This window comes from Panulirus ornatus, chromosome 65 (assembly GCF_036320965.1).
Source record: "Panulirus ornatus isolate Po-2019 chromosome 65, ASM3632096v1, whole genome shotgun sequence".
Lineage (NCBI taxonomy): Eukaryota > Metazoa > Arthropoda > Malacostraca > Decapoda > Palinuridae > Panulirus > Panulirus ornatus.
Window position 1 is genome coordinate 7,592,485 of NC_092288.1, and position 27,302 is coordinate 7,619,786.

Below are 27,302 nucleotides of genomic sequence, written 5' to 3' on the forward strand. Positions count from 1 at the left end.
CAGTGACTGAGAAAAGAATGAGGAACAGTCAGATGATATGAAAAGAAGGCAAATGTAGAGTGATACTATAAAGGTTAATGTGACTGTAATGAGTAAGACACTTCACAGAAAACTATCAAACGAGAATGTATATTACTTATGCCAAATAAACTGCCTGATCACTGGCAAAGAGGAGTGAAAATTTCTGATAAAACTGCGTCCCCATTGACACAGATTCCAATGGCTCAACAAGGATGGATGTCATATCATCGCATGTGAATTAATTCACTTGTGACGATGCTTGATTCCTCATGTGGAAGTTTCAATCAAATCCAATTACTGCACAAGACAAACTTTAAGTGAAGAGAAGCCAACACTCAATGAAATCACACATGAATACATATCACTTACATCTTCCTGCTACAATCAAGCCATTGTATTTATCTATCTATCCCTTACATCTTCCTGCTACAATCATGCCATTGTATTTATATATCTCTTCGTTTCTAGTTGGACTCTAAATAGTGTATTACAACAGCTATAGCCTACAAGTATCATCTGATTAATGTTTTCATTGTACAGCCTTGTTAGATACAGTGAAATAAACATGACAGCACAAGGCAAGACAAAATATAAAAAATTCTCAAATCATTACATTCATTCACTAGAGAAGTGTCCTGCTACATCGTGTTAAAGTGAATTACTATGCACTTGCTTTTACATTCTACACATTAAACTAATTCCTCAGGCGAGACAGAAGTTACCATTAACAACTCCAGCTTTACACTCAGAACAGTTCCACTGCATCCAATAATAAACAACGATCTTGATCAGAAACATCTGTAGTCTTAATCAATATGTATGCATCTCTCCAGTTCTTGAGTAGCATCTCCCTCTTCTCCTTGAACATTCAACTTAACTACTATATATCCTCTAAACTAATTCACCATCTAACATATGTTTTACATAATCCTACCATCTTGAATGAATTTAATGCTTTAAATTCCCTAAAGATATTTTCACAACAAATATCCTTCTCCAAACTCATTCTTTACCACATCTTCCTTATTTCAACTAAAATTCTATCTCAGATATCCATTCTTACTGCTTTTGAATCTTACATACCCTGAACCAATGAAACGATGGTGTTAAATCACTACATTAACTACACAAACTTCTTGTAAACTTTCTCCTTCAGTTTTTTCTTTCATTTATATTACATATTCTTTGTAAGACTCTACTCTGAACTTTAGCTTTCCCATTCCTATCTTTACTGAATTTCATTCCTAAACACCTAAACTCATACACAACTTCCAATTATTCAAATATTTTTTCATAGTTGATTTGCCATCTCCTGCATTTGCAAGGTAACTATTTACAATATAAATCAATAATATACTGCATCAGCTAATCACTTTTAAAAACTACAATTTTTACTCAAATTTACTTCCACCATCCTCACCTTACACATATAATAATGCAAAAACCTAATCCAAAAGTAGTTATCAAGAAATGAGGTCACTCAGGCACACCACATGCATGATACCAATATCATCAAGAAATTCACACAGCATGAGACAATGATTAAAAGAGCATCAATTTTTTCAATGACACATCACACTCCATCACTACATTACCTAACCTACCCAAAGCATGATATAGACACATTCAATGTAGCTGTGATCATCCCTTCCTATATCTTCTTGTACAGAGAGAGAGAGAGAGAGAGAGAGAGAGAGAGAGAGAGAGAGAGAGAGAGAGAGAGAGAAGAGAAGAGAAGAGAAGAGAAGAGAAGAGAAGAGAAGAGAAGAGAAGAGAAGAGAAGAGAAGAGAAGAGAAGAGAAGAGAAGAGAAAAGAAAAGAAAAGAAAAGAAAAGAAAAGAAAAGAGAAGAGAAAAGAGAAGAGAAAAGAGAGAGAAGAGAAAAGAGAGAGAAGAGAAAAGAGAAGAGAAGAGAAGAGAAGAGAAGAGAAGAGAAGAGAAGAGAGAGAGAAGAGAAGAGAAGAGAAGAGAAGAGAAGAGAAGAGAAGAGAAGAGAAGAGAAGAGAAGAGAAGAGAGAGGGAGAGAGAGAGAGTACTCTATATGAAAAGCAGCAGATAACGACAGAACCCAAGCTTGTATGTAAATATGGTTAACAAAAGCACAATTGTTTCCCACTGACATATGACTCTTAGGGGACTATCTTAAATAACAGCAGCAGGAGGTAGTGGATCATCAAGGATCATCAAAGTGCTCTACTAGTGACCTTATAGTAAATCAAACAAAAACATTGGTTTTGAAGGTTGATATACCTTTTTCTTTCAAGTGGTGTCCCATAAGTATTTGAGATACATCTTGGTTGTGTACCAGCTTGAGCTTGCTCAGCCTCATATCCAATGAGGTTGCAATACCCTAAACTCACCATCTACAAATGACTTAGTGCTGTTTAGAGCAAAATGCTTTGAATGGGTCCACTCTTGGTCAATCAACAACTGCCCCCAGGAAGAAATCACCAAATCTACCTCCCTCCAACTGCTTAAGTTTACAATTTTTGCAGATCGAGTCTACCAGCCAAAGGTAAGCATAGAAGGTATGAGAAAAGGTTTTCTGACAAATGCCAAACAAGAAAAAATTCTTGCTAGTTGTGAAAAAAAAAGTTTGTCAACCTTCAAAACTACATGTCTCTCCTCTGCAGCATGTTCTGTGAGCACGAGAGCATACCCGCATGAAGAAGTGCTAAAGGAAAACCACTAAACCTTTAAACAGAAGCCAACATCAATTGATGTTCTCTTGGGAAACAGCAGCCACCATCAACTGAATTTCTAACTTTATCTGCCTCCATTTAAATATCCAGCTGATGTATAATATCATAAGTAGTCTGTCCAGTAAAGGTTTCTTTCACCAAGAAGGTTTGGGAAACACTTATGCTATCCTCAGTATCCCTACAATCTTCAATGTAAGTAAATGCTGTCTAAGGAAGGTCGTGCATACATAGCGACACCACAGAAAAAATACGTGGTTTATTTGATGATACTTTATTGGGAGGAACACTTGCTTGTATCAGTTTGCGAGGACAGTGAAGAAGAATAACACAAGAAATGTGGGGAAATAAGTAACTCAAAGAGTGATATCTGGGGGAAATTAAATAAAAGTGTTGGGGATCCATCCTCAATGAACTCAGGTTTATAAAAGAAATTATATACAATTGCAACCTAATTTCATCAATGTAATACTGAAGACAATGAACGGCTTTGGTAACAGATGATAAGTAAAGGCTTACTATATTTCCTAAGAAATAACTCCTCCAATGTCCTTCCCATACATGCCAGTCACTCGACCTTCCCACACTCATATGTAAAGTGAAAAATGTGATAATACTTTATACACCATCCATGTAACACATGTGTATAAAGTAAGACTTTTTACGACATGAGAGTAGAGTTTTCAGAATAAAGAAACAAAACCTTGAATATCCTCCCCACACTTGCCAGCCAATCTCCTCCAAAATAAATTTTGATGAGAAAAGTGCAATATTTCTAAGCGTATTTGTTATTCACTACCAACATTTTGCCTGGTTGTAAAATAGGAGTACATTCAGAAAACAGGCTGAAAAGAAACATTAATTCCATACCTCCCTCTGTTATCAGGAATGTTAGTTAAATGCATCATTCACACCCCTATGGGTGTTCATTCAGCATGTGGTAAGCCATCAAAAATGTAATAATCTCCTATGAATTTTCAGATAATTTTGAATAACAATCCAACACGCACAGAAGGGGGAAGGTAGAAATGAGGATAACAGTAGGTTATGATATCAACCACTGGTCACTAAATAATTTCAATATTACCATCAAAAGAATACCGCTATTGACCATACCAACAAAGCAGCCATCTGAATATTGCCATATAAACACCATAGTATTTATCAATAAACTGGGACAAAGGGAAGACATCTCAACAAGTATTAAAAAGAGAAATAGCTATGAATCTGGGCAGAAATGAGAAGCGACACAAGCTGACAACAAACAAATTCTAATACAACCAAACACACTTCATGAAAAATAATAGTTTAATCAACTAACCAGCCATTACATTCTGCCTCCATAATGTATAAACAATTCTAAAGACCTAAAATCATGAAATTACTGCTATATTGTATGAAGAAACAAATTGACAAAAGACATGGTGTGGGTTCTGGCTGATTGACTACCAAGGTCACAATTATCACTCATCTACAAGTTACAACCAAGTAAAGTTTTAACACCTGAATCCACTCTAGGTATCAACATAAATATCAAGCACAGTACTGCATGTATGGTCTCTGGAGTCAAGAAGAAAAATGGTGACACTGAAAAAACATCCCAAATATCTAGAATACATAACGAGATATACTTATGTATAAGCAAAACGTAAAAACAAAAAGAAAGGGATACTGATCTTTATAGATGCCAACTGTCAACCATCAAGTGGCATGTCTGGGAGCCATGAAACTAAAAGATATATAAGTAGGAGGTGGGTTTGGTGATATCAGTTTGATGACGGCTGCCATTTGACAAGAGCAGACCTGTTCAGATGAGCACTTTACTGGGAACCTCATATAGTCGTTCACAAAGTGGATGTTTAGGCTGCTGCAAACTCATCAAATATGAGTGTCAGCAAGCCTAAGCTGATATATTACCAAGATACTCCCAGGAATTCACAGTCACTAATTCAGGTTGTCTGTAACAGACTTGGTAACTTAGCACAAGACAAAGCTACCTTTCACTAAAACTCCTACTGGAAAGACTTGACCTATCTATCCCATATTTCACTCAAGAAACAAGTAATCTCATGCTTATGGTACAGGCTGCTGAGGAGAGAATAATATTTACAACACTGTTTATAGTTTTCTTATAGCTATGTTTGAGTGTCTAAATGCTGTATCATGCTGAAATTATTACATGTGTAGCTGTTGCCTTATTGTTCTTTCACAGATCTTTGAAAAATACGAAAAACATCTTGCTGGAATACTGCCTACAAATATATCTGCTCAATCTTGGGTTAAATCTATACAAAACAATAATTTAACTATAGCATTGCAAGTAAAGCAGTGTTGGTGTATAGAAGCTGGATGACTGGCTACCCTGAAAACTGGAACAACGGAAGGAGACTACACAAGCTACAGTGCAAGAAGCCTAGAGTGTTAGTCCCAGATTGCTCACACCTAAAGCCTGTTGTACATGGTTAATGTTACCTAATTACCTAACTTGATCAATCTATAGGTGTAATTTTCATGTACAACATACCCTCTACACCATGAGGTAAGCCTTTTCCTCAAAACTGAATCATAAAAGCTACTTTAAAATATCAATAAAAGAATGAAAGAACTTTAGGACTTTTATCTCACAGGCTTAATATATCAAATTAATGCTTATTCAATTACAAAAGAATCCTAGAAATTCACAAGCATCATGCCAGAAGGTTTCCTTCACTTTTTGGGTTAATTATTTTTGTCTTTATTTCAGAAATGTTATCAAGAATTTACATTAAGGTTACTGCTTTAACAGATTATACTACTGTAAGAAGACTCCATAATGATTATTTGTTCTTAGAGAAAAACTACACAATGGAAAAAAAGAGATAATTCAACTTACAAATGAATAAATTAAGTCGGGGAGGGCTGCTATAAGTCAACTGTTTATTTGATTTTCCTTAATATTAACAAATTGAAATTACCATGATGTTTGATGTTCATGGCACTTAAAGGTATATTACCCTGTAAGTTTAAATTTATGTTAAAAATGTTTAAATCAGCAGCAATAAATCTACAATCAGAAATCTTAAAGAATTACATTATATCTAAATTGGTGAAAACCTTAATGAAAAATTACTATTTTAACATGATCTCTTCTGATCTTCAGCTTGGAAAACAATGATCTGACAAAACTTAAAAATAGTAACCTTTCAATTCTTTAATCATCTAACAACTTCCATAAAAAAATAGCATTAGTTTAAAAGTATTTAGATGCAGCACATGGTTACTATGAAATGATACAGATTTCACAGTGCATAAACTTTTCTTATTCATATTTTCATACTTTCAAAGTATAGTATGGCAATGTTTGAAACCAACACGCTCATGCAAAACATATTTCAGATGAAAGTAAGAGAAATCATTGTTAAGATGCAAACTGAACTACACTTCATGCAAAATACACTACCTCAAAAATAATACAGCTTGGTTAGTTGCTTATCATTAGTAATCATAAAATCATCATAACTGAGATCCAGGGGTTAGAAGTATCTGATGAGGGATATCTGCCTTCTAGATGCTCAAGTTTCCAGTATGGCTGTTAGTAGTACTCAAGTTGTGACAACTGTTGAATTAAAATGCTCAGCTATTATGTCACTGTCTGAGAGATGCCCATGCTTGTAATCTTGCTAGTAGACAACAGTACGTCATGCAGGACTTATGTGGTGATATGTGACCACGCCAGCTGACCTGGTGGGCTGGCCCTTCCTGATGATTGGTTGCGTTGTCACGGCCATATCCCACCTGGGGAGACACACGCCACTGTTCCAGCTCGTTACGCAGCTCAGCCCGTCGTAGATCCACATCAGTCTTTTCTCGTCTTTGGTTCCATTCATGCCTGGCATGCTCTCGACCACTACTTCCAGAGGAGCTAACAGCATGTAAGTCTCCATCCAGAGATACCTGACGACGTAATTCACTACGCCCACTTTCACCAAATGACCGCTGGTGTTCATCTCCTATTTTAGCCATAAAATCTGTAAGAACAGGCTCACCAGCCACACTAGTTGTTACCTCAGAACGAGCTGCAGGAAAAGTTATCTCCACTTTGCTGTTGCGATAAACATCAGATCGACGGGCAAGCGCAACATCTGTATGCTGTCTTCGTAATAGCCCAAGTCGTGAATCAGATTCATTTCTTCTGTGAGCTCGTTGACTTAAATCACCATCACTAGACTGATGTATTAGTTGATGTGAATTTCGTTGCACTGGTTTAGGATCTTGAACTGGCCTACTGTCATGACCATTGGCAAATTCTTTACCTAATTTTCGTTGTTCATGATTTATGTTATTCCATGATGGACTAAAGTCTTCTCCACATTCATGATTATTTAAGCCACTAATTCGTCCAGGAGGATTTTCTACTTTTGTCATTGTCTGCTGATAATCATAATTTCTGTTGATATCATTATCTAAGTTCTCCACTTGTGCTGGCAGCACTTGTTGGTCTGCATCAGACTGATGCTGAAATTTGCAAACTGTTGCAGCACTTATATAGACAAGGGAAGGCAATTAAAAAGAAGCATGCAAAGATATATCCTCCACCTTTAATACTGTAGCACCATAGCCCTTGAAAAATTACTTCAAACCACTAAGCAAAATATATAGAGGACTATTCTTCCTAATTCTAATCAACTAAATCCAGTATATATTCAATATCCATCCACAAACACAATACTGTAATGGAAAACATGAAAATACAATAAAAACTTTAAAGAAAATAGTACATATAGACTGAAAATGTGAAATGGAACTAAAAAATGAAAAAAAAAATTCCAATTACCAATTTCAATGCATACTTAATCTTTCAAGTCAAAATCCTTTAAAAAACATGATAACTTAGTTTATGTCTCTGATCAACAGTTTCTGAAGTATGATTTTCTCAAACTCACCCATACATTCCACTCTCATTTAGGTGATGGAATCTTTCACCTCCTACAGCAATATTTCATTAAGACATGCCAGCCTCTAGATAGCAAAACTATCAACTCTAGCAAATAAAAGTATCATCTCTTTCATACAGCTAGCAGTGAATCCTCTTCATTTGAATATCTAAGGTTTAATATTTTTAAAAGTTCAATCATTTCATCCTTTTTATCTATTAGTTTATTTTCTCTAAACTTAAATCTGGAAGCCTTGCCCTCTTGCAAGAAATGCCTCATGTCTTAACAGTCTAACAGAAAGCAAGAAAAATGCAACAGCATACTAAGGAGTCTGACAGCTATGACTAGCTTTTGCCAGTTGATGCCATGCACCATTCGATGACCCACAACAGTAGGATAAACAAGTACCTGACCAAGAGAAGATCTCCACTCATTACCAATGTCAAAACGTGAAAAATATTTCAAATATCCAACCACACAGGAAGGTGCCACATAATTTGCCTGCTGTAGAGTCATATTCAATATTACACTATAAATAATCATACATTTACATAATGCTGGCCAACACAAGAAACCTAAAAGCCTCACTTTGTATTCTTCCAAAATTTTTTTCATAAATGTTCGTATCCCTGGGTTTTTCTGTGACTTATTTACTTCTATCTGTTCTTACAGGTACAGACACACAGTTTCCTTTACAGAGCAAACATTTCAAACAAGCCAAACAGTTCCCTTTAAAAACTAGACATATAAAAAAAGTCAAGGTTTCCTAAATCTAAGACACAAATTGCATTTGCATAATACATAAACAATCTGCCTCGGTTGCAACAAACCCAAAGAAGAAAAAACAATCTGCAAGTGGTCTACAATTATTAGTATATTGCAAGTCAGGAGACCTTGAGTAGGTCATCCAAATATCAACTGATTTGCATTAACACATTTCACTTCATAAGAAAAAGATTTATAACTTACTGGACGCATGATTAGAGTACGATCGCCAGATTCATCATCATCTGGTGTTGGAGGAAGAGGCCGATTAGGAGGAGGTCCTGTGGATACCAGAGGTCACCATCAGTATTTGCAAAAATTTCATCTCAAACATCTGCCTATGAAGAAGGGAAAACAAAATGATACTTAATGGGAAGGGTTTCCCTTTGTTATGATAAATCAAATCTTATTAAAGTAATACCTAACTACAAAAATGTAATTGATCACAATACAGGAATCTAAAGAAACCTGAGAGACAGATAGATAGACAGATAGAAAGAGATAAAGAGAGAGAGAGAGAGAGAGAGAAATTAACTCTGATATGGGAAGATTTTATGGCACTCACCACACATCTTGTTAGATGATTAAATCTTTCTGTTGTTGTTATAAAAGTTCCATATTTCTCTAAAGAGTGTAGTGAACAGTCATTTGAGCTTCCTGGCTATGATTTCATATATATTTTTGTTTGATTTATTTTTGGTATGCCTCATGGTTTTCTTGATTCAATAACAGTATCTTCCTTGATGAGATCCTTTCAGGTTCAACAAATCTTCCTTTATACCTTCAATTTGTTGCCAAGTACAGATTATCATATATCTTTCTCTTCTTTCCAGGTGATATAGTTCTACATCTTACAGCCTTTCAAGGTAATTTATATTTCATTCACTCTATTCTGCTCATTAGATGATCCCAAATTTTCTCTAATTTGCTTATATCTATTTGGTTTATTGATCATCATACCACACAGCATTCAATTTGCTTCTTTTACATATGTTAAACATTTTCATCTACAGTTTCAGTCCTCTTGTAGTGAAAATTCTCAAAATCATAATAATCATTACTTGACTCAACAGTACTATTTTCTAAATATGCTCTCTGCACTTTAGCTTTTTATTCCAGATGACACCCAAATCTCTGATACTAGTTTCACTTTTCAGCATCAGAATTAAGAGAGCTGACTTACTTAGAAAGGCTAGACTTTAAATATGCCCAACATGTCAGAGGGAAGGATGACCTGATCACAACTTGTAGGTCTCTAAAGCAGATCAATTATGATGACAGTGTATATTTCTTAGGGGGATGTAAGGATAGAGCAACTAGGGAACTTAACATGAAATTAAGAAAATGACTTTAAAAAAATAAAGAAAAAAGAAAAAAAGGCTTTTACAGTAAAAGAGTCATGGATAACAGGAAAAACATTGTTAAGAACATGGTAATCCATAAAGCATAAATAAATTCAATAAACTGTGCGACAGAGAATGTCCAAAGAGATGGGGCCTCATGGGTGTAAAACTCCCTTCCCGTACAGTAAAAATAAGTAATTACATACACACACACAAAAAGACATTCATTTTCTAATCTTTTAATATACTGTGTTAAGTCTTGTGTCACAATGCTTGCTTTGCTGTGTGTGTGTGTCTAGTTTGACTGCTGAGCTCAATGTCAGTTTTTACATTCTATATCTGTATGTTCCCAATTCATGAACAGAAACAGTTTTAACTTTGGATTTTACCTCTTGTTCACGTAGCAGAACGAAGCTACATTGGGAATATATTTTCTGTCGAGCCCAGATTACTGTAAAAAGTACTGTCCAACATATACAGTATGTAATGTAAATTTTTTTTTTTTTGCTTTGTCGCTGTCTCCCACGTTTGCGAGGTAGCGCAAGGAAACAGACGGAAGAAATGGCCCAACCCACCCCCATACACATGGGGGGTAATGTAATGTAATGTAAATATTGCAGTACAAAACACCAACTTGCATTACATTGGTGATGCATTCATGGTAAACCCAGCTTACCAAAAACAGTAAATGAAGGAACCCATTCTACATATGACTTCAATATTATAAAGTGGGGTTAGGTTCCTGGGGCAAATTTCTCAATTCAGTTTTCACTCCAAAATGTGAATACAATGTCAGCATAATATGGCACACTATCAATTTATGTTCTAAACAAAACTTAAGCACACACTATTGACATTAAAAATAACTATGCTATCATCTACCTAAGAGATATGTTACGCTCCTGAACGTCAGCCCAGCCAGCCCATATAACCCCAAATCCATAATTACCACTGTTCATAACATTCATAAGAAGCAAATTCATATACAAAGCATCCAAATACACAGTGTTAAATGTAAATATAAAACATGTGTACTGTTACTACTGTTTAAAAAATAAAAAAGCTGATGGCGGTGAAGGGTAGTCCTGGAGTATTTGTTGAGAATATTTCAAAAACAGTATAAAAAGCATATTAGGACTGCTGCAGGGCTATGGTTAAACAGCCACAGCCATTCGAACCAAGTGCATCACTGCATCACAGGAATTGAAAACTTGAAGAGACATGAAGGCACCAAATTCTTAGCATACCATGACTATTTCAATCCCCATGTATTCAATGACCCAATGAATCATCCACCAGTTTTCTTTTCCTCTTCTCCACTTAAAGACTTAAGTATTCCTTCAACATTTTATGTAAAATCACTCCTCATGGTCTCTTGATATGTCCAAATATGATGACTGGCTACTGCCAAAGTGAAACTTCCACAACACCTTGTCTTTTTGCACTGCATAGCATGACTGGTCCAAATAGGGTGCAAACACTGCATCCTGCCACAAATGTTTTCTCTAGGTAACTAAGGATATTTCTGAGCATTAGTTCCAGTTGCAAGGTGACATCTAGCATATGTACATACCTCTAGTCAGTAATCACTAGTTCTTTAAAATGAAGGCAAAATTCAGAACAGATGGTACACACTTGGTTAAGACTCTATCAATTAGTAGTTTGCTGTACAAGTTTTGAACTGAAATGGCTAAGCAGTAACTTCCCCAAACTTTTCAGTTCCTGACTACCTCCACATCAGCAGGCATTTATGACCCAAAAGCAATACTCAAGAAATACTCTAAACAGATTTGCATGTTGGTTTGGCTATAACCTAAGTGAATGCAGCACTACTTACAGTATGAAAACAGAACTAGTACCATGTACACTAAAGGGAAATTAAGGTCATGAAGCAAGAAAATAAAGTTACATAAAATAAAAGAAACAATGAATTATCAAGAGAAAATGGCCATTTGAAGAATACTGTGCTGCAAGAGTGTACGCAGCTCACCAATAATGCTACTGTAAATGAGGCAGCAGAAAACAAGGCTTTAACCTCTCTCACATTTGTGCTTCCAAAGACAACTGGACCCAGCCAAAATGTTACTCACAAAGTTTTTAGATTTTATCATTCACTAATGATATAAAACAATGGTCTAAGTTTCTAGCAAAGTCAATGAAAATACACATAAGTCAATACTTTTCTTTCTTTTCTTTTATACTATTCGCCATTTCCCGCGTTAGCGAGGTAGCATTAAGAACAGAGGACTGGGCCTTTGAGGGAATACCCTCACCTGGCCCAATTCTCTGTTCCTTCTTTTGGAAAAAAAAAAAAAAAAAAAAAAAAAAAAGTCAATAAGTCAATAAGTCAATACATATACTCTAATATAAAATGTTCCTTATCTAACTTTGTCATTATCACAGTCACCATTCAGGGACAGTGGACATGAAATTCTTCAATACTAATTTAAGCAATCAATTTATCCATGTGATGTACCTTGAAATACATCATACATCTTTTCTATCAGTTTATATTAATGGGATGATGAAACTCTCTGAAACATCTACTTTTAGAATATAACTAAGAACTTTTTGAAATCTATTTACCTTGTAATGCGGTGTGTGGAAGGGCACCCTCTGGAGGCCTGAAAGTGGAATAGTCGAACCTGTTTAGCAGGAGAAGAGTGGAAGGTTGGCCCATTAGTGCGTTAGTGGGTTATCATCATCCACACCAAACACCAGAGGGCATGCAAAGCTACATGTCAAAGCTACTTGAAGTAATACTAGCTCTTGAAATTAGATTAAATAAAATTACTATGGTTATCATTTTCAGATCAGAGAAAATGCAACAACCATTTAGACAAAACATGACAACTATATAAATTCAAAAGAAGTCAAGACAAAAAAGCTACTAGAGGGAAAAGCTGAAAACAAGCAACTAGCATCAGTTTCTAGTTCAAGTGGCTGACTTATACATATTCACTGGTAAACATTTTGGGGGAAAATCAATTTGAGATCCTATGTAAAAATGAACGGTACCTAAAAGTATATATAAACCAAGCTTCATCTTCATTTTAGAAAAACAGAATAAAGGTTTAGCATAAGTAAATCCTTATTATTGATGAATTTCTTTCAATTTTTGATGCAGGACACTTTTTTATGCTTATATATTACGATAATGGATGAGGTGTTACCAGACTCGTTCTGCTTATGATTACACTGCATGTGAAAATCATCTTCAGCAAGGCTTATCAAAGTCAGTTGATGAAAAAGAAACAGTCTTAGTGAGTTGTAGGAGCCCCATGAAAGGGGTCCTGGGGATATCCATCATTTCTTTCATGCTATTCGCCATTTCCTGCGTTAGCAAGGTAGCGTTAAGAACAGAGGACTGTGCCTTTGAGGGAATATCCTAACCTGGCCTCCTTCTCTATTCCTTCTATAAAGAAAGAGAGAGAGAGAGAGAGAGAGAGAGAGAGAGAGAGAGAGAGAGAGAGAGAGAGAGAGAGAGAGAGAGAGAGAGAGAGAGAGAGAGAGAAGGGGGGGGGGGGATTTCCAGCCTCCCGCTCCCTTCCCTTTTAAATGCCTTCTACGAAACGCAATGACAAATGAAATTCTGGTCCACAGAAGAAAGAATTCCTCGAACCTGGCCACAGTGAAGTAGGTTTTGAATAACATGTACACTGTGGAGTTAAGTAATGTGAAAAAGAATCAAAATGAGCCAAAACAAACTATACCTAACCATTTATCATTTGGACATATATCAAATGCTGTCCCACAACCTCCACATGTTTACTTCTAAATCCGCACTTCTGATGATCAAGATGTTCACCAAATTTTATCAGTACCTTTCATACCTGCTTTCCATTTTCTGCATTAGCGAGGTTGCGCTGGGAACAGATACAGAAAATATGATTCTCTCACGTCCATTCTCTAACTGTCACAAGTAATGCACCAGAACCACAGCCACCTATCCACATGCAAGCTCTACACACCTTTGGTTGTTTCTCCTAATAAATTCCTAGTAAAGTCTTTAGGGTTTTCTACCCCCAGAGCCTTGTTAAGCTTAGGCTGTCTAGTCGGGTCTTTGGAACCAAATAAATGGATGTTGCAGCCTACAGGCACATATAAACCTCACAGCCTGGCTGGTCTAGTATATTTTGGAGATAATTATCCAGGGTACTCTTAAACTTTTCCATCATGCATCCCATGGTGTTTTTCGATGATTGCAGGACAAGTTATGGCGAGTCTTGGGCCCCATATGTTTAAGGTATTCTCTCTTCATGCATATCGCACCATTTGATTTCAGAGGCAGTATATTACAATCTTTTCCTTGACTGTCATGCCAGTAGGATGTTATTTCTAGTCTAAACATTGAGGACCATGCCTTCTAGGATTTTCCATGAATAGATGATATACCTTTCCTGTTTACACTCCAGGAAGCGCAGCCTCGGTGATTTCAGTTGTTCCCAATATTTCAGTCCTTTCACTTTGTTTGTATGGGCTGTGAAAGTTTAAACACTATAATTTTGCAATTTCACCTGCCTTGAAGGGCAATGCTAGAGCAAGCAGTATCTTACACATGAAAGAATTAGCACCTTGAATAGAATTTTCATTGTTTTCTCTAGTCTTTAAAATCCAAAGGATCCAGTCCATCATCCTTCTGGTGGGGGCAACTGTTCTTTTGTTGTGTCTGCTGAATATTAGGTCATCAGACATTATTACTCCGAGGTCTTTCAGTATATCATGAAACATTTTTATTGTTAAATTTGGTTCTTTGTGAATTTTCTATCATTTCCTATTTAATTTAACCCCACAATCTAATCTCATTCATATTCAAAGGCCACTCCAGTTCCATTAGATGCTCATGAATGACATCTCTCTAAAAGATATGCAATATCAGTCATATTTTTGATGAACAAGCATAAATTTTTTTCACATAAGCAGAAAATTATCAAAAATAAGAACAAGCCCTAAAATTTGACCACTGCGAACATTTTCTTGTGGGTTCAGGGGAACAAGATCTCATGAATAAACTTCAGCTAATAATGTTATGCATGGTAGGATTCATGACAAATTTTGAGCTAATGCAGAAAACAGCATACGAAATAATAAGTGAAGTACTGATACAAACAAGGTTATGAACAAACAAAAGTTACAACTTGAGTTTAGCCAGCTGAAGGGGTGACATGTAAATCAAAGTCTAAACAACAATCAGTATTTAACAATTCAGTCTGTTGCCACTTTAAAAGATTACTGAAATTCTTGCTTGTTATCAAGAGTAACTCTATATTCTACATAGACCAATGGCAACCTAAGCTTCCAAACCATCATATTCTACACTAATTCCTCACCTCCAAACAATAATTTTTCATAGACAAGATGAATAAGCTTAGTGTAGGGCCTTGCGAGGACAATAGTCATATGTATGCTAAACATAGTGAACAATACTCAACTAACCCTGCCTGAACTAGGAATTAAGCCCATGTCCCATTGGTTAAGGATGTTAGGCATTATTCTGTAATGTTAGAAATTGTTATTCCCTAAACATATGCATGTTGTTATTCTCACAGCTTCTAAAAAGAAAAAGGTACTACACAGCTAAACAGAATATGAGAGTTGCTCTACCAACATCAGTTATTTCTTTCACATTTGTTGATCTAACTACTCTCATTTAAAACAATTCATTAATCAGTAAACTGTCTATATAAATTTTGGCATGTACTAAATTTTGACAACTTTATTACAGGTATTTAATGCTCATGCTGATAATCACAAACACAATTCAATTAGTCCATAATGGTACAGCTGCAATTTTTTTTTTATTGGATATATTCTAAAAAATCTATCAAGACTGCAGATACACACAAAAGACAAAAGGGAAATATTAGAGGGTCTCATGCAAAAGTAAAGCTATAAACAAACTTCAGGTTAAAGAGAGATTACAATAAAATTAAGGTCTTCTAAGCACAAATACTTAGCAACAAAATAAAATGGTTATAACACTGCAAAGATAAAGCAAGTGGGTGTATAAGTGTATATAATGTGTGCATCTGTGTGGGTGTTTATGTATGTAATTACCTATTTGTAGAGTATGGGGAAGGAGTCTTATTCATGGGACCCCATCTCATGAGCATTTTCAGGCATACAACTTTATAGTTCTGTATGCTGTCTGCATCAACCATGTTTTCAACAATATCATTCCATTTATCCACAATTGGACCAAATATGTCAAGGAAGCTGGTCTGTAGTTCTGCAACTCTTCAAGAAGTCTGTCCAGTATATCTGCACACATCTTCAGCACATATTGAAATTTCATAAGAACCATAAGCCTTGTACACTGTTAATGTCTTTTCTATATATTTCAATGTTCTCTAATGCTTCCTCCCCAACTCATCTCATTAGTGATGGGGATATAGTGTCTTCCACAGTGAAAACACCTTTGAACTTGTTATTTAGTTCTTCAAATATCCTTTCATCATTCTCAACTGTCCTCTCTTCTGAATTTTAATCTGATTAACTATTCTTTAACTGACAACTCTGATTAACTTTTCTTTGACAGACAATCTACTGACAAATTTAGGGAAAGTCTTGGATTTTCACCTGCCTTGTCCACAACAGTCTTTTCAAAATTTCTCTGTTCCTCCTTTCCTATCCTGCATCATTCATTTCTTGCTCTCTTTTACCTTGCATAAGCTGGCTAGCTGAAGTGTCTCAGCCACTGTACATCTTGAAGACCCCTTGCTTTTTGACATCTTTAAATTATTCTTCCCTCTCTTAATCCTCCTTCTGTATTTGAACCTAAAATTAAACACACTCCCTTTTCTTCATGGCAAATTTCACAGAACCTTGCACCATAATGCCGTAGTGTGTGTAATTACCTGGTTGTAAGGGGATGGATTTTTTTCTTATAACTGAGGGATTGCATCTCATGTGTGTTGTGTTGTGTTGTGTGTGTGTGTGTGTGTGTGTGTGTGTGTGTGTGTGTGTGTGTGTGTGTGTGTGTGTGTGTGTACATCATCTGTTAAAGCAGAACAGGAAAAACATGAAAAAGATCAAGATAGTAATCATAACATGATATATCTAAAAAAAAATCTTCACTAATTCTTAATGTGTGTGTGAGACAGAACACACAAAAATATTGAGGCACTCAAATTACTTATATATGCACATATTTTTTTTTAATTTTCCAAAAGAAGGAACAGAGAAGGGGGTCAGGTGAGGATATTCCCTCAAAGGCCCAGTCCTCTGTTCTTAACGCTACCTCGCTATTGCGGGAAATGACAAATAGTATGGAAAAAAAAAAAAATGTACATGTTAGTGGGGGGCTGGAAATCCTCCCCTCCCACATTAGTGGGGTAGTGTTATGAACAGAGGATTGTGCCTTAGAGGAAATATCCTCACTTGGCCCCTTTCTCTGTTCCTTCTTTTGGAAAATTAAAAACTGATGGGGAGGATTTCCAGCTTCCCGCTCCCTCCCCTTTTAGTCGCCTTCTACAACACGAAGGGAATACGTGGGAAGTACTCTTTCTCCCCTATCCCCAGGGATATATATATACATATATATACATACACGCCCATACACACACATCAATGTATACATACATGTACATACACAGACATATACATATATACACATGTATATATTCATACTTGCTGCCTTCATCCATTCCCATCACCAAACATATATACATCTTTTTATCTATTCATTATACATAATCCCTTGGGACTAGCAATATATTCCACAATCATTATCATCTTGGAAATGAGGGAGGGAGAAAAAGAAAGATGAAATGAATGAGAGCACTTAATGTGTTTGGAGACCTGACTCTTAAGGCTGAAAAGTTTTAGAAAGAGGAAAATATAAAACAAGGAAGAGTATTCCATAGTTTCTATGTTCGAAGAAAGGAGGAGATATCATAACAATCAATCCTCATGTTGCTGGTCTCCACACAGAAATTATGGGACACAGAGTCAAATGCGTATTATGGGTCCGAGCCTTAGTAGCAGGGACACATGCTGATATTTCAACAGCGAGAGTAGTGGCAGAAACAATATCCGTAGAGTGGTGGAGAGAAAAAGATGGCTGAAGAGAGGTAATACCCATATAATCAATGAGACAGAAGGCTTCTAATTCCACTATAGTTAACAGCAAGGTGAAGGAAGAGCCACCATAGATATGCAACTAAAATCTTTACCAAGGGAATAATCTATTGGATTAAAATTCAACAAAAATGCATCTTCATAAGCATGCCTTAACACTTTCCTACCTCTGGCATCATACCTATTCATTAGCATCTAACAGTAACCTTTGAGTTACCAATCTTTGAAATAGAAAAATTTCTCATTACACACACACGAAGTAGCAGCCAAACAATGAAGTGCTTCAGGCTGGGCAGCTTGTTATTACAGATTCTGGAGGGTTTACTGTTCATAATGCCTATTATATGCAAGCTAAGGAGGGAGGGGGAGTAGAGATTAAAGAAATATAAATATTAAGACGAAAGAATATTGCAAACTTCAATGAACCCATTTCCTATGAGTGGTTAATGTTGGTGAAGTGATATAGTGTATTAAAGAATTACTGTATAAATTACATCTGTGACAATAAAAGGCAGAAAAAATTTGTGCAACCAAAATGTATCACTGTCATGGTCATTTGAAAATTTAAATTCTCCTCATGATTGAGATAATTTTGTGCCAGTAAGCTCCAATACTGTTACTAGCATTACTTTGGAGGGTTAAAGTAAGACCTTTAGAACTACCTGCCATCTGATCAGGACTCAAATAAGGGAATGTACCAAAACCAGTCCGCTTTAACTTCATCCACATGGAAAAATTAGAGGAAGTAATGAAGGAGGAGCCACCAGAGAATAAATGCTTAAGGATGTTATGGGAAATCATCAGAAATCAAGTCTAGAAGCAAACACAACAAGAGGAGGAGATAACTAAACAAAGAAATCAATTCAAGAATCATGAAGGCTCTTGAGATGAGAGGAATTCAAAGCATTAAGATAAAACTCAAAATGCATGAAGACAGTAAGGAACCAGAATACAGGGATCTAATTACTGACAATGCACTGGATACTGCTGGACTTATAAGAACGAAGCTTACTTAAGATGTCTGGGGTAAGTTGGATTCTCATGGTGACAGGGAGTCAAAGAAAAGTTTTTCGAGTAAATACAGAAAAATTTCTGATACCAACATGTCAGTGAACATACTAGGATGAAAAGGAGTGATACACCATCTGTGCAAGACCTTATCTTCACATATACATCCAAGAAAATTGACATTATATGATACACCAATTGAAAAAGCAATCAAGTAATGCTTAAGTTTGATTATGTGGTAAATGACAAAGTTACGACTCTTGACATTCTGTTAAAGATGTTTTGGAAGAACAGCTATGTGCAAAGAGAATGAAAAAGCATGAAAATCATGCCTACCTATAAGAATAATACTAGGAACAGAAAATGAACTACTGACTGGTCTACTGAAAAGTGTGGTTTTTAAGGTTCAGAAAAAGATAATCACCAAGTTCATGGATGAATTTCTGTGGAGGAGAAATAAGCTAAGGTACGGACAGTACAGTTGTAGGGAAAGGAGGTCATGTGAAACAAAACTCTTAAGATTTCTTTGATGGAGTGAAATATTTTTTTAAACAAAAGGGAAGACTGGAAGGACTATTTCTACACAAACAACCAGAAAGCACTTGACACTTGACTGCATTCAAGGCTGATTAAGAAGCTAGACCATCAGGTAGGAATATGGGGAACACTCCTTAAATGGACAACAGAAATTATGTATGTGGAAGCAAACAATTTAGAGAAGCACTCAAAATGGGTTGAGGTCACCAGCAAAATGCCACAAAGCTCTGTTTAAAGGCCATTACTCTTTTTGGATTACAAAATATGAGTTCAGTTCTGAAGAAAAGTGAGGGCATAAGCAAAGGTATAAAAGGGAGCAGAAACATCAAAACAGACAGACAAAGTTTCTATATCAAATGCTGAAAACTTAGATGGGAGAGACATACAATAATTAGGTGTGAATTATCCTGAGCTTCAATCTAGTGAAAAATAATTCATTATTTGCATGACGGAAATTGAAAGAACAAATAAAGTAAAATCACCAAAATCAAAAGGTGATATAAATACAAAGGAAAACAGGGTGCAAATTCAGAGATATATGCTCCCTTCCCACAATAATAAAAAACATAATGGTCCACTCAGAAGAGAATTTCATGAGCTCACTGAACAAATATCTATGAAGAGTACCTGACCAGTCAGGTTTTACCAGAAACAATGCCTGTGAAACAAGGTTTCAAACAGCATGCCTGATTAGAGGAATAAAAATATAACTTGTTTCCAGAAAGAGATATGGAGGTAAAAACCAAGTCCATAAACCTAATATAAACTTTGGGTAATTCATTTGATGCCAAGCAATGCTTGTTGTGTGAAATGAAAGAATTTTGTGAGCAGGGATGGAACAGTGAATAGAGATGGGGGTCATGAATACAAAGAGCTTAACTTTAAAAATCTTTAAGTTCAGGATCTTAACTGGTTATGATATGTATCTGATCCATTCAATGGTAATGAAGTCTTTTAAATATAATCAAATAAGAGATGGATGTTACATGAAAACTTTGTCCATCATTTTTGGAGAAAAAATCTAACAAAATAATGAGGAACAATATAATATCATTCATTAAGTGCCTCAATATTTTCATATCACAACAAAGAAGAAGCTTAAAAAATCAAACAATATCAGAATTATCTAAACATTTAGAAACTAAAATTATTTTAAAGTTTATTTTCCAAAGCTAACATATATCTCTTAAAAGAGGATTTTTACTGCAGCAAGTAACTTACAATGGCTTTGGTGGATCTGATGCAAGGAGAGTCCCGTCATTTCTCATACGACCTTCATCATCTTCATCACTGGAATCTTCTTCTATAAGAGCAGGTGGTGCAGGAGATTCATGCTTACTACCTCCATTCTGACGACTTTTATCTTGGTCTCGTCGTTCTCGTTCCCTTTCTCTATCACGTTCCCTTTCTCTTTCTCGTTCCCGCTCACGTTCTCTTTCTCTTTCTCGCTCACGTTCCCTTTCACGGTCTCTTTCTGCTCTTTCACGTTCTCGATCTCTCTCAGCCCGATCTGCTCTTTCTCGATCACTTCTTTCTGCACGCTCTCTTTCACTTCTTTCTCTTTCTCGGTCTCTGTCATTGGCGACTGCCCCAAGCTCATTTAAGTGCTGAGCAAGCATATCCAAGTCCTGAAGTCCAATTGAAACTTAATTACACATTGTAAATTCAGTTCCATTACAAAAATAGTATTCAAAATGTAGTCAAATTAGTCTACAATATATTGTGAAGTACTGATTCATGCTAGAGCTTAAGTTAACAGATCAACAGAATATCCCTTCATCCCGTAAGACACAACAATGCAGGTAAATAAAAGTAAATTTCTGAATGGACATTATCATGGTGACATGCAAGGGTGCAAGTGAATGCTTTAGTTATCACAAACCTCCAACCTCTGAGAATGAGGCTGCCCACAAGATAGGACATCAAGCATATGAAACATAAAAGTGAACCAGTTAGTAGCTTTTGATGCAAAACTTAACTAAACATAAGTAAAACAGTGAGTACTTAGCATTACAATCACTCAAAAAGCCATGCTTCAAGTTGGCAAATGAATATGATCCCAATTTTTTTTTTTAAATAATCATACGTGAGGATGCCCTTTCAAGTACACATAAACAGGAGATGTATAAAAATCCTGACAGTCAACAATCAAAATAAACAATGCAACTAGCTTTATCTCTACAGCCATCAGAGATCACATCAACACATGATGGCTCCTTTCTTATAACTAGCAAACAACAGCCATGGTAAACTGTGGCATAAAGCCCCCACAGGCATGCGTATAGGGGAAGATATGTGGGCCACTTACTAAGAGTACAGAGATATCACACTGTGGACAAACATGGGGACCTCATCAAACACTGTACACCATTTACCCCACATTTAGTATTGTTATTTCTATCTCAGATATAAAATGGTATCAGTAAATTGTGTTAAAGCAGTTAAGCATCTGTGTGTCACATGATTTACTGCCAAGACTAATATACTTCCTAACATTTACTTAAGGTACTCCAGTTCAACCCTGAGAAATACTTTTATTTAAATAAAAAGCATCACATTAATTACTACTACCAATGATATATCCTATAGCTGGCAAATATTAGTGAACAGCTCCAGAAAACAGCAAATGGAATAATAGATAATATCCCCATTACTCAATTAGTTAACCAATTTTCATTATATCTATTAGTAAGAAACAAAATGTCAAAATAAACATGAAGCATGATCAGGAGAGCATGAAGGCTACGTACTTCTGGCTTTCTAGCTTGTGCCTGAGATGGTTGTGGCTGTTTCACAATATGAGAGTTACGCTGGTCCCTCTGATCTCTATGCTCCCTGCAGTATTCCAGGAAGTAATAATTAATGATCAGTTGCATAAATAAATACAGAATAGACCTTTTCACACTTGCAACCTCAAACTGATACATTTCACTGCTTTTTGCAATAAACTTGTTACTGGCCTCTCCTTCAAATCTTAGAATTAATTCTTTTCACAACTGAATGTTATATTTCATTCATCCATTCTCCACCTTTTCCTCTCCACTCTCTCTTTCACCAGCATCAAATACCCTACCAAAAATTTTCCACGTTAAAGAGACAAAGTATTACAGATATCAGCAGACTCTACTCATTTCCACCCTTTTAACCATTCTCCTCAACAAATATTGCTTCCTTTTCTGTCTAAACCATTTATGGACCTGGAGAAAGCATATGATTGAGATGACTGACATGCTCTGTGGAAGGTGCTACCAATCTATGATGTTGAAGGAAAGCTATCAAAAGCAATGAGGAGGTTTTATCATGACAGTAAGGCATGAGTGCAACTAGGTAGAGAGGGAGGTGATTGGCTGCTAGCAGATGAAAGCAGGGTCTGCAGCACAAATGTATCATGTCACTATGGCTGTTTAATCTGTTTAAGAACGAGAAACTAATGGACATTAATGCAAAGGTCCTAGACAGAGGAGCATATATGAAGTTTGCTGGGTTGGGGAAGCCTGGGAGCTGAGTTAGTTATTATTTGCTAATGATAAAGTGCTGGTGGCAGATTCAAGACAGAAACTGTAGAAGTTGGTGTCCAAGTCTGGGAGTGTGTGTGAAAGGATGAAGTTGAGAGAAATGTGAAAAAAAAGCAAGTTTATTATGTTTAGCAGTGAAGAGGGACTTGTTATATGAAGCATGTTTGAAAGGAGATGTGAAGCATTTTAGATTCCTTGGAGTGGTTAAGCCATTACATGGAACTATGGAAGCTGATGTGAGCCACAGGGTGGGTTAGGAGGCAAATGTCTTTGGCACACTGAGGAATGTGTGGAAAGAGAGGTCACTGTCTTTACTAGAAAAGATAGATGTGTCCTGTTGGTGCTGTATGGATGTGAAGTGTGGGCCTCACACAAAAATGTAAAGGGTAAGATGAATGAGTTAGAAAAAAAAAAAGAATTTCCATATGATCCCAACTATGAACTTTCTCTTGGTTCTCCTATTGCTATACTATATCAATATACTATACTTATACTATATACTATATCAATATACTATACTTCAACATCAGTGATAGCATTCTATCTAAAATGATCAAATAACTCATCATAATACTTTTCTTTGTTTTATGTACTGAATCCAGATTCATAGGCATCATGTACTTTCTTTTTGGTCATTTGCATCTACATTCTGCAGTTTTACAAATGTACCTCCCTATATTCACCAGGTATCCTAAGAAATATGCTTTTTTCATATCTTTTTATTCATTCACTAACTTAGGGAGACAATACCAGGAACAGTAGAAAAAGTCTCATTTGACCACAACCACTTTTAAGGTGTCAAGTATAAAGGAATGAAATCAGAGCACACAATCCACAGCCAAATCCCACATATCATTCTGTGGTAAACCATGACTGCTTCATACACTCTGGGTCAGCCAAATGACAATACATCACCTGTCATACTTATGTAAATCAATCATTCACATCCATTCCATTCCATGAAAGCCTTTCACACTCATGAATGTTTGGGCCACTATACCTCAACGTCTATAACCTCCAACAATAAAACCAATACAACTGTCATCCACACGTCAATCTGTAGCATTAAGCCAGGAATAATACTTAATTCAAGCGATCCATGCAACTATTAAGAAACTTTTTTGTTTTAAAGCTGATGCCACTATATTTTATATTACATATGTTGTATACTCCATATAAAATGTAGCCTAATTAATTTCAATATAAGGTGACTGAAGAAAAAATAAATTCTTAATGGTACGTAGCAATAAAGATTAATCACAGAGGTATCATAATTTTCTCTATTTTCATTCAAAAGTCTTTCATAAAACATTTAAATATCTGACCTGTGTTCCCGATGGTCACGATGTTCACGATGGTCCCTAGGATGATGCTGAGGAGGAGTGGCTGGCTTGTGTGGTGTTGGTTGATGATGATCTCGTCCCTGTGGCGGTGGAGGAAGAGGACGCTGAGGAGGAGGTTGCTCTTGGTTAAGTAACCGAGATGGAAGAGCCGGTCTTGCTGGTGGGCCAGGTTCAGGAATTTCTTCTTTTTCTTTTTTCCCACCATTGCGTTGGTGTTCCTGATGATGTTCATTTAATTGAAAGTTTCAATAAAATGTTTAGTAATATCATCTGCCATATACTTCAACCTAAATATTCAAACTAACATACTATCACACTGACATTCTAGGACTAAGTTAAATCCTTCTTACCAAGCAGATTTCTGTCAAAAAAACATATTGGCAACAGTAATCCCTATGTACTGTGCATCTTTATCTTCTAACCACTTCCTTGTCTTGAATACTACCAACACCAACAAATAAATGCAGTTACTTAACAATCTCCTTATAAGTAACATAAACATTTTTAATAAATAAACACTGCTATCAAATAAATAAAATGCATCTACAAGCACGATACATATCCTTCCCTTTAAAAGTTACCTGAATTTGCATGAAGTTCCGTCTGAGTGTACCCCCTGCTGGTGCCTGAATGATAGAAGAAGGTTCCCCAGCTTGTGCCGTTTCCTCTTCTTCATTGTCTGACCCACTATAACTGAACGTCTCTTGCCGATCTGCTGCTGAGAACAAATTGTGTGCATCACTTATACAAAAAAAAAAACTGATACTGGAGATCAATAACCATTACTTATGCAAAACACATACAATTTGTTATTAGTTAAACAAAACTCTTGGAGAGCAATATCAGTCTAAACACAAGTATAACATAAATCAACATGTTAGGTAATTTTTACTCATATGCCAATGTATCAGTACTGGTACAATTTTGGCAGATGTTGCTGATATTTAACATAAATACCAAACAATTACCACAAATACTAACTAATTTTTCTCTAAGAAGTTTACAGAAGCATTTTCTAAAATTCTACTTTGGTCACATACCTTGATTATGAATTAATGACCATTAAGCCCAATAACTACTTCCATACTTAAAATCAAAAATATATATTTATGCAAAATAACTAATTACACTGCTTTTAAAATCACCAGTTCTGTCTTGTTGTATACTACTTCCTTTCTTGTTGGCATGACTTCCTAATATACAAAATCTACCTATTTTCTTTTGAATATCCAAACTAGCCAGCCATTGTTGGGTAGGAGGTTAACCAATCTCCACCCTGCCCTAGTAGGGGGATAATAGAAAGCTCTGTCTTTCTGTACATTATTAGAGAGTGCATTAGCAGCAGCTTGCATTATAATGCTGCCTGGTATGAGCTACCAGTGGTTTGTGCATGACTGCACTTGCCTGTTACAGAACTGCAATTATGCTGTAAAGTAACAGTCATACAGTACAATGACGTATATGTTTCACTATGCATGGTGTAATACTGCTACACGTATTCACATTCTCCACACTAATGCTGTGTCTGAGTACATAATAACAGTAACACCCAGAGCAATCCACACCCATTCTTCCTACTCATTTTCAGTTATGAGAAAATGTCTTCAAATATCTTTATGTTATGTGGTGAGAATATCATCCTTGTGTAAGAAATAAGAGAATAGTACAGACAATGACATGCCTGTGTAACAAATAAGAACAAAGTGTGATACCAAGTTCAAAAGAAATAAAAAACAAGACGTCCATGGCTTCCCTCCGTATCTTGAGCTGTCAGGTATGTCAGTCATACTCCCTCTTCCCAATTACTTAGCACTACATGAGGCAAACATTTTTTTTTTTTCAAACTATTTGCCATTTCCTGCATTAGCGAGGTAGCGTTAAGAACAGAGGACTGGGCCTTTGGGGGAATATCCTCACCTGGCCCCCTTCTCTGTTCCTTCTTTTGGAAAAAAAACAAAATAGAGAGGGGAGGATTTCCAGCCCCCCGCTCCCTCCCCTTTTAGTCGCCTTCTACAACACTCAGGGAATACGTGGGAAGTAATATAGTTATATTATTTTTTGTGCATCTTCTTTTCCTTTGGCAAGCCAATTCATCACTTAAAAGAATTTTTTTTTCATATTTGCATAAATGGTGATGGAATTTCCAGCCAATCCCACCATTCAAGAGTTAAACAGAGAACATTCCTACTTCCTAAAAGCTTTTTACTTCCTACTTCTTAAAAGCTTTTTGACAAGTCTTTTTCTTAAACATTTAATTGTTTTGCCCTATTCTTTTTCACTAAAGCCCTATATTCAATCAAGACTTATTAAATGCCATGGTGTACAATCAAATGCAACTGCCTAATGAAAATTTTCCTGTGTAACAACTACCTCGCTGAAGTAGGGGGTAACAATACTGCTTCCCGTGGGGTGGTATAGCGACAGGAATGGATAAAGGCAAGCATGTATGAATATGCACATGTGTGTATATATATGTATATGCCTGTGTATGTGTATGTATATGCATGTATATGCAGATATGTATATGTATGTATATGGGCGTTTGTGTATATGAGTGGATGGGCCATTCTTCGTCTGTTTCCTGCGGTATCTCACTGATGTGGAAAACAGCTGGAACTGGTGAACTCAGGTAAAAATTATTTGAAATATGCTTTTCTGGAGCATACACTAATGTGCAAACATAATGTTATCAGGAATTTTATGCAAACACATCACAATATACAATAAATTACCTTTCTGCTTGTGTTTCTTGCATCTGTCTATGTGGTCTTTTAGTTGAATTCTCACTTGTCGTTCAGTTGGCTGATCCCGAATAAATGGATGTTTCAAAAGTTGGTCTGTATAGGTTCTCTGTAAACAGGAAAGTTACATGCTTTTATCATAAGGCACCATTTAGCAATACCTTGCCTGGCAAACAGTAATCTAATAAAAGAGTTACTTAAAGTCACCAAAGTCAAGAAATAAACAAAAACCTACATGAAACCGTAAGGAGAGTTTTTTCTGAAGTTTCAAATTATTAAGAATGTTACACCCTGTGTAGGCTCCATACCTGAACATACATAGAAACTGACAGGAGATAT

General features: G+C 36.1%; 1 protein-coding gene across 15 annotated transcripts in view; it reads right to left on the bottom strand.

Moving 5' to 3' along the window:
• The window catches only part of msn (serine/threonine-protein kinase msn), a 154,494-nt gene that overhangs the window by 31,655 nt on the left and 95,537 nt on the right, over nucleotides 1-27,302 (bottom strand). For 3 of the 15 annotated variants that reach the window (XM_071657676.1, XM_071657674.1, XM_071657670.1), the window contains exons 9-16: nucleotides 26,955-27,072; nucleotides 24,804-24,940; nucleotides 24,205-24,440; nucleotides 22,115-22,199; nucleotides 21,673-21,693; nucleotides 20,586-20,992; nucleotides 12,327-12,385; nucleotides 8,602-8,678 (exon numbers count right to left, since the gene is read on the bottom strand). In XM_071657676.1, coding sequence (XP_071513777.1) covers nucleotides 8,602-8,678; nucleotides 12,327-12,385; nucleotides 20,586-20,992; nucleotides 21,673-21,693; nucleotides 22,115-22,199; nucleotides 24,205-24,440; nucleotides 24,804-24,940; nucleotides 26,955-27,072 — 1,140 coding nt within the window. Of the gene's footprint in view, nucleotides 1-6,439; nucleotides 7,214-8,601; nucleotides 8,679-12,326; nucleotides 12,386-20,585; nucleotides 20,993-21,672; nucleotides 21,694-22,114; nucleotides 22,200-24,204; nucleotides 24,441-24,803; nucleotides 24,941-26,954; nucleotides 27,073-27,302 lie in introns of all 15 variants that reach the window. The other 12 variants (XM_071657667.1, XM_071657662.1, XM_071657669.1 and 9 more) reach the window with 8 other exon arrangements.